The following is a 17,507-nucleotide window of genomic DNA, read 5'->3' as shown; positions in this document are numbered from 1 at the left end:
TTCAAGTACTTTCCCGATGACGAAAGCACTCCTCAGTTAAATTCTGTCATTAGTCCTCAACCACTCATTAAACCATAATTGTAGTGTATTATAAGACGGGATAAAATGCTACTTGTCCAGTTCGATCTCATTTATAGAAAAAATTACCGTCTCTTCCAATCCGCGAAGATGGGCGAACAACGAAGCTGTGTTAGTTATACTAAGTGTTACTACATGGAAGACAAACTTCGCAAGCAATCTATATTGTAAATCTTTTGTTTCATAATTATTTCACCTCGTTTACGCTTTCGCGTGCTTCGCGTGGTGAGCATGATTGGAAGTGTTTTTTTTTCTTCCTTTTTTGCGAATCTCCAAGTGCGTGCGTGCGTGCGTGCGTGCGTGCGTGCGTGCGTGCGTGCGTGCGTGCGTGCGCGCGCTGTGCCCGCAGTCCGCCGTTGTCGCTTGCGCTCGATGTCTCGAGTTCGCTCGGTGGTGTAGTAAGCACCATCCGCGCGGCATTGCCGCTTGCTATTCTTCAAAATTGCTTCAAAATTAAATGTCTGTCACGTCAGATAATGAATGGCTCATACCCCATTAAGCAATGGCTCATACCGCCATAAACGCGGCCTCGATCCCCCTTATGACGACAGAATGTAAGCTAAATTCTACGCTGGAATGAGTAGTGGCAACGGAGCCAGCTTTGGAAGACGACCACGACGACGAACGCGGGTGCAGTGGCACGAGCGCATTCGCGCGGTAGCGCCGCGGAGCGCCATCGAGGTAGCTGTGAAAGACGACCACGCTCGCGCCATTGCTGGTGACGATTAGTTTCAGCGAACTCCGACAACGACGGCACAGGGTCCGCATAAACAGCTTCGAAAAGAACTGATTGAAAGTACCTTTACAACGACGCGGATGGTCGAAAGGCTTCGTTTTCGCTCGACTCTGCGCAGCCCACGCTTTCGCATTTCAGTACTGGTCGCAGGATGCTGCGCTGGTTTTGCTGGCTCGCGAAACCCGCACAAACTGAAAGTAGCAGAGAATTGAACTTCCATGTGATGTCGCGGAATTCCCGAATGGTCTACGCAACTTGACCGAAAAGTAGCTGCAGCGGTGAATCCACCGCTCTGTTGTGGTGGCTAGAGCGTACCATAGATCTGACTTGGCTCGCTACCGCCCTCTGGCGGGCTCCGTTTTATTCACCGACGGCAGTAAAGGGTGGTGATTGCAACGTCACCACTCCCTCGATATGGTGACGGGAGATTTGGATTGCGAAAAAAGGTATTCGAACCCTTGAGATGCAATTTTCTCGCGAACTGCCTTTTCTTGACCCGAAACAAGCGTCGCTGTTTCTGGTATGGCATTTAAACAGTCCACGTCCACTTAGTACTTGCCTTCAGTGTCCCTTTAGGACTGCTTACGTGTGGGAATGCGAAAACATTATACCATTTGTAGACCTCACAACGGCACGAACGTGCTCATGTTATATGCTCATGACGTGGCGCCACAACCTCTCCATTGGCTGTGCCATGACGTGCCCAATTACATAGGCACTAGGCCACACCTTTAGTCAGCCACATGGATGCGACGTGACATGTGCAACGACGCACACACAGGTACACTTTGGTCAGCCAAAACCGTGGGTTCGCCGTGGCGTAGTCCTTGAGTGCATAGAGGGTAGTATGGATCAAGTAGCGCGTCTTCATATTGACCTCGCCAAAGCCTTTGATAAGGTTCAGCACGATCTTTTGTTCTCACTACTGCAAAATCTTCAGCTAGGGGACGTATTAATTATACGATGGTATAACACTTTGTTATAAACATTGCGTTACAAAGTTAGTTGTCAACCGTACCCTCTCAAATATAATACAGGTACAGTCGTCCATTCATCAGGGTCGTGCGCTCTCGCCTCTACTATTCGCTACATACTTAGAACCGCTTTTCTTAAGCGTGTTTTGCGACTCAAGCATTAAAGGATATAGGTACACAGATGAGGAAATTAAAGTGCTAGCTTATGCGAATTACATTTCCTTTTGCGTCGGCAAGCCAAGTGTTACCTAGACAATAAACATTATCCACAACAATTTTCCCAAAATCCACAAAAAACTAAAATTTTGATAAAGATAGGTGTTTTTGGCTACGCATGCGGGCGCTCAATATGCGAATGAATATTAGCAAATATTCATTGTAATCAGTCTCCGCGGCGATATCTTGATGTACCACTCGATAACTTCCGTAATAGTGGACCTTATTTAACGTCCACGATAACCACTATCCGTCGAAACATGACAACCTAGCAGGGACGTGACCTCTAGATTTTTGCAAGAGCTAAGGCATGCAATGTATTCCTTGCTTCTAAGCTTCTGTATGTTCTGCAGGTCTTGCACTGATCACGTATCCATGTTCAGGCATTTCATAGAATATTTGCATGTTTTGTTTGGCGTTCATGATGGGAAGCTATAAGCAGGGACAACCTTTTTCTTCGGCTTGAGAAGGAGGCCTGAGTCTTGTGCATTTGTTTGAACGACAATTGGTAATGAGATTATTTTACCTTAAAAACATCTGTCATCCATTCCTTCTCGAAGTTAATCGAACATGTCTTGCTTCACACTTCTTTTTTTTTCTTTTTGTCACTACAAACTTTGCTCAAGAACTGCCGTTAAGAGGCTACATAAAAGAACTTGTCGACACTATTTCATCTTTAAAAGCCATGTTGTCTCTAAAATATTTGTTTAGCGTTGATCGGGCGTCGTTACACATAGAACTTATACATAACCTTTTCCATGAACCTATGTATCGGAAGCCGTCTTTGTCTGTATTTGGTCAAGGTGTTCTTTGCCGCGTCCGTAGAATGTGTATTACGCCACCAGCGAAAAAAAAAAAATTTTTAAGCTGCACAGGAAAAAAGCCGCTAGGGGGCCGTGGAGAACAGACGCGCTTCACATGGGCTCCCGCTTCTCGTGCCTGTCAACCAGGATCACGGCCAGCGACCAACTTAATTTTGCCAACTGCACAACCGGCAAGACGAGAGAAATCGGCGGGCACTAGCCACCATCAAGTGAGTGTCATATTTACTGATTTCTGCAACGACCGCACAGCCACCTAGCTAAGCCCAACGCCGAACGAGCGGCTGCAACCCCGTGGCGCGTGCTCGCGCCGCTCGAGCGTATCTGCGAGCATAGCACGGGCGCCTGCCCACGCAGCGACGAACTTCCGAGATGAGCGAAGCAGCAGTAGAAGCAATCAACACACCAAGAGAACGGCTGGAAGACACAAACACAATGCAGACGGACCCGACTGAAGTAAACAACACAGAAACTGCCTGGAATTATGACGCAAGCAGCGGAAGAACTATTGAACGCGAGAGCATCTGGATTACGCGGGGCAGAAAAGGCAAGAAGGACGCAGAGCATCAAACGACACAAGAAAGCAACCCAGCCAAGCAACAAACGAATGGAAAGCCACCACCACCGCAACAGCGAAAGCCCCGAATGCCGCCTCTACCAGTCGACGACTACAAGGTCGTATTCCGCCCGCAACCAGGCCTCGAGCTTGCAAAGTGGAACAATGTCGCCATTATGCACGCCATCGGAAGAGCCAGCGGTTTCTCGCAGCAAGACTTCGGCGAAAAAGTGTGCGTTCAAGTGCAAAGAATTGAGAACCTGATTATTGCAAGCACGGCCGACTGGGAAGACGCGAAGAAACTCGAAAATATCAGCACAATACAACTTGGCGGCACTTTCTTCACTGTAAAAGGCAACACGAGAACCCCGGACGATGTATCCAGAGGCGTAATAAGCGGGCTCTTGCCTGGCACGAGTGAAGAAGAACTCAAGGCCAGTCTTCGCGCACCAGCGAGGTACACCGTCCTCCACGCTCGTATGCTCGGGCAATCGTCCGCGGCCGTGATCTTTTTCCAAGGACCGCACGTTCCTTATTACGTCCGCTTCCAGAGTCTCGATTTTCGATGCCGACCCTACCGGAAGTCAGTGCAATACTGCAGAACTTGTGGCAACACGGGACACCGCCAGGATGTCTGCCCGAGACCATTGCCAGCCTTCTGCTCTAAATGTGGCAAAACCGATCAACTACCCGATCACGAGTGCAAACCCGCATGCAAGTTATGTGGAGAAGGGCACGAAACCGCAAGCAAAGATTGCAAGAAAAGACTGAAACCCAACCCGCCGCCATTCAACATACGACAGCAACGCATCGACAGGCTCAAAGTGAGAGACAGTCGCTGGAGCTCAGGCGGCGAACAATTCCCACAATTAGGAAGCTCAACCACCAGCTTGACGGGCAGTGATGGCAGCGTCCCCAAACGAAGTAGATCTAGATCTATACTCCTATCGCCTTCCCGATCACGCTCACGCTCGCACTCGCCGAAACGCGTGAGCTACGCGGATGTGGTAAGCGGATCGAGTGGATCGAGAACCACGAGCAGCTCCAAATTCTTGTCGGCCGAAGCTGCGGCCCTTCAGGCTCTCGAAAATAAGGTGCAAATTCAACAAAACACGTTGCACAATCAAAACAGTCAACTACAAAGCCAACAGGCTCTCATCGACAAGCTTATCCAATGTCAACAGATACAGCAAGACAACATAAACAGGCTTCTACAGAAGTGCGAGGAGCAAAAAGATATCATTGCTAAACTGCAACAGAGATGTACGACAGGCCAAGAGAACATTTCACAGCCGCGACTCTCACTTCCCGACGCAGATGTTCAATCCGTAGTTGACGCAAGATTCCAAATCCTCCAAGAAACTCTCATGAAAAATACCCACGACACAATTGAGAAAATTGTCCAGGCAGCAATAACGAATTTCGCCGCAAGTATAGCCAATAAGGTCACCACGCTAGACGCCAAGGTGGATGGACTCACAGCGCAACAAAACAACTTCATAGCCCACATCAAGAAGACGTACGTAACAAAACAGCACCTCAACACGTCACTAAATGACATTCAGCCCGACAGAAAGCGGCCGCGAGCAAACGACCGAAGTGCCTCTCGTTCAATTTCACCTACCCGCGAGCGCCGGCAGGGAACAGCAACAACCGAAGATGGCGGTCCCTAATCATAGGACTACAAATGCGCTTTCAACTCTCTGCATATGGCAGTGGAACTGTCGTTCCTATCGACCACGGCATGCTACCTTACAAGAATTTGTCAAACAAGACCCACCCGACCTCATAGCGCTGCAAGAAACAAATACACAAAACGTCCGGCTACAAGGGTACAACGCCCACGTACAAACGAAACGCACGGCAATTCTCACCAAGAAGAATCTCACAGTACAGGAATTGGAACCCGTCAATACACCGATCGAACACACCTTAATCGAAATCATACCGGAGAGGAAATCGCTCAAGAGCGTATTCGTAGTCAGTGTGTACAGCCCTCCCAGAGACGCCCTTTCAGACTTCGACCACTTTGTCCGAGAAATTAAGAAGCGCACCGATGGTCACCAAGTCGTTATAGTTGGGGACTTCAACGCCCCACACACGGCCTGGGGATACCAGACCACCACGAAGAAAGGAGCCCGAGTGCACGACACTGCACAACAGCACAGACTCACCATGTGGAATGACCCACTCCAAACAACGAGGATAGGTAATAGTGTCTGCAGAGACACAAACCCCGATGTCACCTTCACGCTAAACGTGCCCTCGGCAGAATGGAGCCGACTCCCAGAAACCCTCGGGAGCGATCACCACATCCTCCAACTAACCGTGGCTCACACTCACAAGCCCGCTAGGCTTGGAACGGCCCGGGTAACGGAGTGGAAGTCATTCAGAGACGTGCTAAATGTCGAGACCACCATCGAGAACATAGATGACTGGCTGGAGAAAGTTCTCGACACGGCAGAACGCCACACGAAAACAATACAGCTGAATGAAGTAGTGCCAGCCGCCGACACGCACTCCTCCACCTCTGGGAAGCCAGAAGAGCCCTCCTCAAGAGGTGGAAGAGACAGAAGCTAAACAAGAAATTAAAGAAGCGAATTGCCCTCCTCACCGAGCAAGCACAGGCATACGCGGAGAGATTACGAAGACAGAACTGGCACGCATTTTGCGACAAACTCCAGGGAACCCTGAGCACAAAGACGACGTGGCATCTCCTGCGCGCCCTTCTCGACAACGGCCCTACGAAGACGCAGCAGCGACAGAACCTCTGTAGGCTCGTGCACAACCACGCCGGATCAGAAGAGAACCTCCTCCTAGAAATTCAGAAGAAGCTGTGCGGCGACCCACCCGTTAATACGACGGCATATGACAAAGTTTACGGTGGCAAACCAAACCCCGACCTTGACCAACCCTTCACGCATGCTGAACTCTCTGCAGCACTATCGACGCTCACAAGAAACACCAGCCCGGGCAAAGATCGGATCATGAACAAGCATCTTCGGAACCTTCCGCAGCAGGCTACCGCAGCCCTGCTCCAGTACTTCAATGAATGCTGGGAGAGAGGAAAGCTACCGGCTGCATGGAAGCACTCGGAGATTACCATGATCCCCAAACCAAATAAACAGCTCATCATCGAGAACTTGCGCCCAATTTCCCTTACCTCGTGCGTAGGGAAACTTTTCGAGCATATGATTCACAACCGGCTAACCTCGTACCTCGAAGACAACGGATATTTTCCAAACACTATGTTCGGTTTCAGGCAGAACCTGTCAACGCAAGATGTCTTTCTTCTACTCAAGGAAGACCTCATCGACCACCTGAGTACCAGAAGCAAATCATCGATTTTAGCCATCGACGTAAAGGGAGCCTTTGACAACGTCAGTCACGAAGCTATCCTCTGCAACCTCGAAGACGTGGGCTGCGGTTCCCGGACATACGACTATGTCAGGAATTTCCTCACGGGCCGCACGGCCACTGTTGGAATATACAACCTGCGCAGCGACAGCTTCCGACTACCGAGCAAAGGCACCCCGCAGGGTTCGGTCATATCGCCGTTGCTCTTCAACGTCGCAATGATCAAACTACCCAGCCTCGTTGACGCAATACCAGACGTAAGACACGCTTTCTATGCAGATGATATCACGTTATGGACAAGGGCCTCAAACACTGGAACACAAGAAACACGCATACAGGAAGCAGTAGATACCATCGAGAGCTACTTGCACAAATGCGGCCTCTGCTGTGCTCCCGAGAAGTCCGAACACCTCGTCCTCAAGTCAAGAACGAGAGGCAGACCACCCGGCTACGATGAACCCGATCCTAACGTCACCCTCAATGGAACGCCCATTCCAAAAGTGGAAACCCTACGAGTTCTAGGGTTACACATACACAAAGACGGGTCCGGGGCGGCCACCCTCCCGCGACTACAGCGAACGCTATCACAGCTCACGCATCTCGTCAGGAGAGTTACAAGCCATAGAAGCGGACTTAAAGAACAGGACACGCTACGCGTGATGCAAGCACTCCTCACCAGTTGAATAACATACGGCACGCCCTACCTCGCGCTGAAGAATGCAGAGGTAGAAAAAATTAACATTCAAATACGGAAAGCCACCAAAATCGCCCTGGGCCTACCATCTACGGCTTCGACTACGAGGCTTCTCAAGATGGGCGTACACAACACCTGGCAAGAGCTAGCTGAAGCTCACAAAGCCAGTCAATTAGAACGACTGAAGCTCACGCCCACCGGAAGATCAGTGCTGCAACGGCTGAGCTACGGTGAAACCTTTATAGCCACCACGGACCGAAAAGAAAAAATTCCTGCAAACCTCCGCGAATCCCTGTGCATAGCCCCAATTCCACGCAACATGCACCCCACGTACCACAAGGAAAGAAGACAAGCCCGAGTGGATGCTCTACGGCGAAGACACAGGCAAGATCCGGACGCCAGGTACACCGACGCAGCCAGATACCCGCAAAGAAACGCTTACGCCCTGAGCGTCGTAGATTCTCAGGGCAGAGAGCTAGCGTCTGCTACAGTCCGTGCACAAAACCCCGAGACTGCAGAAGAGACAGCGATCGCCCTAGCGACTACCACGTGCATGGACGCAGCTGTCATCTTCTCCGATTCTCAAGCAGCCGTCAGAAACTACGCTAAGGGTCGCGTGTCAACACAAGCACTGAAGCTATTGAAGCACCGCAGTACTCCGATCCCCTACACCTGCGTGACATGGGTTCCTGGGCACGAGGGGCTGGAGGGGAATGAAGCGGCACACGCCGCGGCCCGAGGCCACACCTGCCGGGCCAACCCTTCCTACTCTCGAGACGCCCGGCCTGCGCCAGCGGAGGCAGAGACCGTGCCCATCACGTACTCGGGGATCCTCCAACATCACAGGCTGGAACGCAGGGTGTACCCACCACCTCACCCACAGCTCAACAAAGAAGAAAGCACTACACTGAGAAGACTGCAAAGTAATACTTATATCCACGGAATCATCATGCATAGACTGTACCCAACGCTACAAGGATACCACTGCCCAATGTGCGGCGTACCGGACACCTTAGCGCACCTGATCATCGAATGTCCATGGCATCTAGACCAAGACGCGTTGCCTCCACCGAGAGACTGTTGCAACGCCAGGCAAAGCGAAGACCTCATGGAAACGTGGGAGGCCAAGCTAGTCTCCGAGGACCTGGAACAACAACGACGTCTCGTTGCCAGGGCCAAGGAAGCAGCGAAGGCCAGAGGGTTCCTGGAATGAGGAGACCTCCCACCGAGAGTTGAACCAGGGCTTACCCCGGAATACTGTTTCCAAAATAAAAGTTTATTCCTCCTCCTCCTTAAGCTGCACACGTCCACCCTGCCAGTTAAAACGTGGCTTCAGGAAAAGTGATTCCGCTGGCCGTCACGACTGGGACCTTGCGCGCCCGTTCGTTACTTTCGCCTGTAATTCATCTCGCCATGATACCGCAGGCTATTCTCCATTCTTCCTCTTGTTTGGCCGCGATCCTACACTACCTTTCGACACCGTTCTGCCTGGTCGTCTGAATTCCACATGCGAGTACGCCCGTGAAGCCACACTCAAGGCACAAGAAGCACGCCATATTGCCCGACGTCGACTTGTGGAGTCGCAGGACAATCAGCGGCGCTTATATGACGCCCGCCATCGTGACGTCCATTACACACCAAGCGCCCTCGTTCTCGTTTGGTAGCCGTCGCGTCGCGTTGGCCTCTCGGAGAAGTTACTTTCACGCTACTCTGGCCTTTACCGTGTCTTGCGTCAAGTAACTGACGTCACGTACGAAATCACCCCTCTTGAGCCAACAGTGGCTCAGCAACGCTCCGACGGGGTCCACGTCACGCGTCTTAAGTTGTATCATTGGCCCGCCTCCTAACCAGCACCGAGCCGGTGCTTCACCCGCCGGGGGTCATGTGACACGCTGACGAAGAAGATGTTTTAATCCTGGTCGGAAGAAGACGACGCTCTGGACTTGGCGCGCTGTCTACCATGTTGTCAGCTGCTGCAATTATTGTAAATATCTTGTAAATATACGTCTGACTGTTTTCAACCCCGTAACAATATATATTGTACCCTGGAATACTAATTGTAGACATTGCAATCCACCCGAGATAACTGAACACTGCTTTATTCTTTGTCGTGAAGGATTTCACATTTTGGGACACTTCACAAAGACCTATCAAAAAGGACCTTCCTCCCACATATTATAGTATCCGGCTCCTTCCTTTCAAATAGACAACCAGTAATACACCATACAAATTATTTATGTTATTAACACTTTATTCATTGTGGAGAAGCCGAATGATCGACAGACATGCCGAGCCATCTCACTCGACAAGGTCCGTCTTTCGAGAAGAGGCTGCGCAAGTGCGTTATGCGGCTGCTACCTTTGATCCCGTTCTTGAATGGATTTCCCGTCTGGACGCTTCTGTTTGTTTGCCCGAATTTCGAACATTCACTCGATTGCGTAGCATGCGTTCATTTGTTTGTCATGTTTGTCCAAATGTAGTGTAGCAATTTTCGAATCACACGACTCATAATTCCATGCAATAAAGCAAAAAAAAAAAAACGCCGTGGCGTTAGCGAAGCGTGCTCGTGTCGCACCTCGGAGGCCCGGGTTCGATTACCACCTAAACCAAAGTTTACCGAATTTTATTTTTAATGCCATTAATTTATTTTTTTGCAGGACTCCCTGAGAAACTATACGTCAATCCGGGCAATTTTTGACATGTTTTTACTCTTTGCGCCATCGGCCATTTTTTTGGTACCACCTTTCGGTCAGGCCGACGGATAATCGCGTAATGTGGCCTAAACAACAATAATAATCATTGCATTGCTGCTACTTCAGATTGTGATCTGTTCACAATGTCCAAATTTCAACCATGATGACGAGCGTCACACGACACCAAATGGGAACGACAAAAATTTATTGGGTTTATTATTATTATTATTATTATTATTATTATTATTATTATTATTATTATTATTATTATTGGATACTTGCTTACTAGTGCCGTTACAGTACTATTACTGTAGCCTTCGCAGTGCAAGGCATTGAAGAAGGATCGGAAGCACCGTGAAGGGCGTCTTTGATTGCCAATAGGTCCGCTTCGGCTCAACGTATTGAAGTACTTCCTGAGGCAAAGTATTTCTGAATTTAACGTCGAATGCATTTCTCCAATTTGATGAAAAGCGGCTCATGGCTTCAAGAAATGACGAAACCGCCAGCGAAACCAGAATTCAGTCCATCGCTGACAATCAAAACAAAATAATGTGTGAGGGGGCGTATTATAACAGGTTAACCTTACGAGCGCGCCTTTCTGCAAACTGCAAGAGCTGCACTGCATAGCAAATGATAGCGGCGTCAACGCTCCGCCCCCTCTTATTGTGGGCGCTGTAAAAATGCATTTAATAGGAAGTTTAAAGTAAAACATAGTTGTCTTTTCCTTTCTCGCCATGCGTATATAATACCGATTAAGAATATTATTTTCGTTAAATGAATAGAACTGCGTCTCGTTTTCATTATAAAAAAAACGCTTTCTTTTTCTTTCCCAGTGTTTGTTTCCCCCTCACATGCTCGAGCTTCAATCGCTGCTCCCATTAAACACTTTTGCTCATGTCAGTGACAATTTATTCTGAACTGCATTTAGCCCGAAGCTTCGCGACCTATTTGGGTCGACCTTGGTAGCAATGTGGCCGGTTCATTTGAGGTCTGGCGCTGCCATCTACTATCTTGCAGGCACGGCGAGAAGGAATTGCGAAGCAAGCAGCGAGAGAGGTTAGCGAACCGACCGCGGGAGTAACATGCGCTGGAGTTGAGTAGAGACGACCCGCTGAGAAGACGTCAGGGCCCGCGTCACGGTGCCATTTAGTCATGGTGTCCTTCTGCAGGCGACTACATGAAGTTGTTTCTCTCTCTCCGAAAACGTGCACAGCGCGGTTCGTGCGATGTCAGAGGTGGAAGGAAAGACGTGTCTAACTGAAAGGGCGCTGTTTGCATCAACAAGGAAACTTGGACCTTAAGTAAAGCCATGAAACTTAAACTGATTGATATCAACCAGGAAGTGCACGCAGCAGGCCACGACGGTGCTTTGCGCGTGAACGGATACATTTTGGCGAACGTGTACGTAGCTGCACCACAGTTGGACATTGATTTGTGGCACAGACAGTAGCTTCTTTAGACGGGCTACAGGAACTCAAGAACGCAGTTAGTGAAGTGACGCACCAGCAACCACTAAAATTAACAAAGGATTTATGAAACAACGAACCAACTATTAGTACACATGCAGTACGATTGCTTAAATAGACATGCACGGGGATGGCCAGTGGGATAGTCAGCGAGATCAGTGGCTGAAAATTTTAACGCAGCTGTAGACTATTGCTGAAAGGCATCCACAAGATGTGGAACAGCCTGCGGTTATTGGCAATTTTACATAAAAAGGGTGCAACGAGGTCACTGGGTGGAGGAAATGTGGAGGCGTAGACAGGCTCACTTGGCGAAGTACGAAGTGGCAGACGGTGCAAGAAAGACGTAAGGAGCAATTATAGTTTAGTTGCACACGAGAAGAAAGATAGACGTGGCTAGTAGCAGCTCATATACGTTGAGGTTGCGATACCGGAGAGCAAAAAAAAAAAAATAGTGATTGACTGTGTAAGAAGACATCTAACTAAGTTAATGAAATCATGCCAGGTGATAATAGACATGAATGCGCACATAGAAGACCTAGGCAGACATACCGATTACAACGTTTCTCTGGTGTTGGACCTGTGAGACGAAGACTACTTTGCTGTAGTAAGCAGAGGTAACAAATGCCGTTGACCGCTAACATCGCAAAGCAGAAATAGGCAGTCATGTATCGACTATGCCCTAGTTTCAGAAACGGTCGACGAACGACTAGACCAAGTCATGATAGATGAACAAGGAAAAGACAGCTTGCGCAGCAATCGTCTATGCATAACTTTACACTTTCAAAGAAATACTCAAGCAAGATAAAAAGCGAGACCATCCTAGTACCCCAAACCTAATGAAAATTAAAAAGCAAGGATCACGAAAATAATAGAAATGTTAATGCGACCCTTTCTGGCGCGTAAATCTCATGCATGTATGTCAGTCATCCAGGTCGCGATGTCAGAAGTCATGCATAACGCACCCACAGGGACCCAGGTTCGCAGGCGACAACTATGCTTAGCGAAGACACTTTTTTCCCAGCTACCTGCACGATCAAGGCAAGAAAGAAACTTTTTGTACAGTATGCATTTACGAAATGTTTTATGAGAATACTGTACTATAAATGAGTGTGGCACTGGGTTGGGGTAGTTCATAGCCTTCTATGGCGATAGGGTCTGCGCACAAAGTAAGGGGAATGGTGGCAAGAGACGTGACAGACACAAGCGATTGTTTTTGCGTAGTCACGTACCACCGTTCCCTAGATCTTGGGCAAAAGCCTCACTTCATAGAATGATATTAAAGTCTGCGAAAAATGAGACATAACTCCCTGGCCAAAGTACTACCAAGCTTAAACAGACTCGTTATCAAACCCCCGCTTCACTCTCAATTTGTTCCAGAGTTATAAGTCACGACATGGCTGTAGACTACTACCACGTACATGAGTGCTAGCTATGGTGCTTTTAGAAAACTGAGACACTTAGAAGCGTTGGCACGGTTTCAATTTTGCTTCAATGCGGCGTCATTGCAATTTTATTTATTGTCATTTACCGTATTATTAAATTATTTATATTTGTCTACATTTTTTCTTACCTGTTGCTGTAAAACAGTGAAATGAAGTAATCGAGGTACTTTGGGCCACAATCTCTGCACGACAAGTCAGTCATAACAGAACAGCCAATTATAATAGCACTTACGGTCAAAGTGAAGAAACATTTATCGCAGAGCTTCGGATAGCGTGTATGCCTGTGTGTGTGTTTCCGCCACCCAATTGCCTTGTGCTCCTTTTCGTAGAAGAAGACGCCTAATCGACACAAGTTCTGCTTTCAATAAAATATTGTGTCTGGTGTCATTAAAACCCCGACCACATAGATATACATCCACTATATCGACAAGCCAGATCTCTCCTACTGATATCATCTATTCCATGAGATATGAACCAGGAACATAGCAAAGCCCATAGCCAATAAGTGGCAGCATACTACACTGGGTGCACCACATGGGAGAACCACTCTCCCCCCTTCCCCGAAACGCTGATATTACTATGTCGACGTCAGTGCATAGGAGAAAGAATGGGACATCGCCGTATTCCACCACCGCCTCCGCAAAGTACACAGTGATCGCACCTACGACCAATCGCATCATAGCCGAGCTGCAGGGAACCGACACAGCGGCTCAACACTTTCCCCACACACCTGCACACACCTATATCATATTCACTAACCACAATATCACGCGCCGAGAAAATTCCGCAAAAGGTCGTACGCACCCGCACACATTAGGAAACGCTTATCACAGAATTTTCGGCACCCTGGAGAGATCGTCTGGCTGCTGATCCTACAGGAATATCAGGAAATTAACAGACTAATGAGCATAGCTGCGACGCAGAATGCGAATGAGGCTTAGAGTACGCGGCTTCTATAAACCAGGCTTCGAATATTCATTGACTAGACAAACATTTGCCCTGTCACAACACCAAAGATATTCCTAGCACCCGCAATCTTCCTAAAGTTGCATCATGACCTCACGCGCCAACAAGGCGTGTTTATTTATCGGGCCCAGACTGGCATTCACCTCGTCCCTAGCAGTATGCATCTTTTAACTGATCTTCACGGAAAACCCTCCACTAGACCACCACCTGTGCTGGCTCCTTTATTACTCTCGGCCTTTCATGGCACTGCTTCTCCGCATTACTCGCATCAACATCCCTCGCCTTTAAACATGCTGCCAATTGTCTGACCACAGTAATCTCGCACTTAGACCAAAGATATACCTGTGGTTCTCATCTGTGACACCCTTATTAGCGCTGCTTGCGAGGACTTGGAGGTAGGACACCAGAAGCCTAACTGTGCCTACCTATGCCGGCTAACGCACGACGGAGGTGAAGCAGGCTTCAAGCACTCCGCCCGTACTATTAATGATAATAATAAATGAAATAAATGACTGAAGACTTCGATGCATTTTTAGTGTTTGTGCGCCAACAATAACAAAGGTGAGTGTAGGCCGATCCCGGAGATCGTGCAGTACCGGGCCGAACCGCGGTGGAGGCAAAGCAGGCCTCATGCCATTCCGCCTCATATAATAATAAAAATAAATAATAATAAATAAAATAGTAATGTGCATTGTTTCAAGTTTGTGGGTATACTGGAATTGTTTGCGAACAGCACATGGACTCACGAGCAGTAGGCATTGCCATATACGCAAAGGAAAAAAATGTATGTACAGCCATACACCCTGAAATCGCAAGACGACAATTCCACCGACTGTGCGGACGTCTGCTCCGTACAAACGAAAGATGGAATTCTCACATGCCCAGTGTATATATCTTCAGGCACAACTCTGGATTCCTAAGTGTGATATTCAGAAGTTCACGACCACGCACTTTGTATGAGCTAGCCTTGATGCCACATGTCTATATGTGATCATCGTTGGAGATTTCAATGTGGAAACTTCAAAACCAGGCATGAAATAGTTCATTCAGTTTGTGCTAAAAGAGCTTGGTTTGAAGTGCCACACGAATCCATGTCACTCAACTGCTCAACAACGGTGGTGTATGCATTAAACTGTGGCCAAGGTTCTATCTAAGGTTGTAACCTAATCAGTCAGTGCATATCACAGTAAACACAAAACTGTCCTCATTGCCATTACCAACTGATAAAAATAAATACATGTGCCCTTGTTTAACCCTGTCTGATGTGCTACAGCTTCAATGGACATCCACCTTCACAGAGTGGAATGGCTTCTCAACCTTTCTGGAATAACATGATATTCACCCAGTCAGGACCACAAGGAACGTTCCCCTTCCAGAAGCACTGGAATTCAAAGCTGATGTAAGCATTAATTTGTCAGCGATCGAGACAAGCGAGAGAATTTTGGAGTACAGCTGGAAAAAAGCAGGGAAAAGATGGAGCTAGGCTCATTACAGGCATAGATAACTTCACAATATGGAACCAGACGAGCATCTCGTTAACTTCCCTGCCTTTCCTTGTTTATCTTTCTCTTTATCGCAATATAGAGCTAGAGGTTGTAATGACAATAAATAATGCGAAGTTGACGTACTCAAAGTGCTCGACTTCAATAAATGTAAAGTCTGACTAGTTCGAGAATGCTAGGCGGCTATTTGTGGCCACCCTGTTTCACAGGAGATGGGGACTGAGCTAGTGCGCTTTATCGCTCTGTTAAGATCAAGAAAGAAACATGAGGAAAAAAAATACGAAACACGATCGCGACCGGAAAGATATGTGCAATGAAGACACAAGGCAGGGGTTTCCTGAAAACATCGAGCCCAGCCCAGTGTTGTGCAAATGGTGGAGGGCAGGCCTTGTAGCTGTTATTGCCGCCGTTCTGTCACGCCATAATCCATAAGTGTAATCCTGGATAACGTGTGTCTGTCTGTGCTTACCAACGAAAACGTAACCACGCGCTGCTCCTTCACGTAGGCAGGGCTATCGTGAAGCATATGTTGCAGCTATCCAGGCTTCAAGATATCATTCTTGTTTTTTTCATCTCCACCTCCGTTCCCCACATTTAATAACAGCTGCTTGTCTCTAAACTCGGTTTACTGAGAACAAGTGAACTTTGAATGGAAAAATTACGCAGACCACTGGCTTATTCTGTCTCTCGCCGGGCCATCTTCTAATCAGCGCTTCTCTATCCTATTCTGTTTGCCAGGTGCGCCTGGTATCGCCCGTACTTCTGAAGTGTTCCTTTATTGGTTGCGATAAAGTCCCCGCTAGACCTTGTCCACGTGCTTTTGTGATTAGATGCACAAGCACCGCGTCTTGAAGAGGCTTTCTGCATGGAGGTTAAAGAATACGAGCAGTTGACTGTGAACCGTGGCAGAGAAATGCAAGACTCTTCTCAGGGGTAAGTTTCTTGCTGAAAACTGTACGTGTAAACGCATTCAATATAATTTATTTTTATGGGTCCTAATTACTTAAGATAACCCATTTACTGTTTCGGAATAAGCTCTGCACTATTTTACCAGGTGCAATAGACAAGTAACATCTGTTCAATTTTTTTTGCGATAAAATCAAAGATATATGATGAAACTAATAACTCTTCAACGTGGGTTGAAACGTGCCTGACACCTAATGCACCTAAATTGGATTTTCTTTTTTGCCTAACACTTCCAAACAGCTTCTGCAGGAATGTGGCTTTCAATGCTGAAAAATATAACCGTGTGCATGGCGTGTAATTGCTAACTTCCGCCACTACGGCGCACACCTAAGTGCAAATGGGAAGATAAGAACTCAAGCAAATCGGGTTTACATGTCCGATCTTCCAAGTGTCACCGTACGATAGCGGCGCAGCACAGACGCAAAGAGCAAAGTAGAACATTTGTTCACAACTGCCGATCCATTGTGGGGCACATGAGATAAGATAGCTAAGTAAGGCACCTATACTCAGGCTGCTGGCACGGGTGAGCGCAGAGACTGTTAAGGGTTGAGCTTGTGAAGTTCCTGGATCACGACAACTGGTCTCACAACTTTTCTGCCCCAAATATCCGGAAGTGCTTAAAACCCCGTCTTCTTTTGTTTGCTTTATTAACGATTACATACAAGCTAGCGTAGGATAATGTTCCTGCAAGAGCCACAGCCTTACCATTACGCTGCGATCCGGAGAACGCTTTCTACAGTACTCGCCCTCGCATTGTTATGTGTAGAGTTCTTGCCTGCAGTCTGCTCTCCTCGGCCACATATCATCTTCATTTTGGCGGACGACATGGCAAGTATCTGATTTGCAATACGCATCTCGTGTTCTAGCTGTTCCTGGAGAAACAAAGCATCCCATTAATGGACAGCGCACATAAAAACGAGGAAGAACACGGGACAAGCGCTGAATATAGGACACAAAGCGCTTGCCCTGCATTCTTCTCGTGTTTGGTTTTTAAGTGCACCGCCCAAGAATATATAGGTTCCAACTCGCCCGCTTTTCAA

At 47.9% G+C, this 17,507-nt stretch overlaps 1 protein-coding gene across 1 annotated transcript in view; it reads left to right on the top strand.

Moving 5' to 3' along the window:
• Window positions 1-17,013: 17,013 nt before the first annotated feature.
• LOC135906974 (arylsulfatase B-like) overlaps window positions 17,014-17,507 on the top strand; it is a 34,325-nt gene continuing 33,831 nt past the window's right edge. Inside the window, exon 1 of the mRNA XM_065438622.2 lies at window positions 17,014-17,295. Coding sequence (XP_065294694.1) covers window positions 17,146-17,295 — 150 coding nt within the window. The 5' untranslated portion in view covers window positions 17,014-17,145. The remainder of the gene's footprint in view (window positions 17,296-17,507) is intronic.

This window comes from Dermacentor albipictus, chromosome 1 (genome assembly GCF_038994185.2).
Source record: "Dermacentor albipictus isolate Rhodes 1998 colony chromosome 1, USDA_Dalb.pri_finalv2, whole genome shotgun sequence".
Taxonomy (NCBI): Eukaryota; Metazoa; Arthropoda; class Arachnida; order Ixodida; family Ixodidae; genus Dermacentor; species Dermacentor albipictus.
The sequence above is the reverse complement of the archived record's forward strand: the minus strand, read 5'-3'. Positions and strand labels throughout refer to the sequence as shown.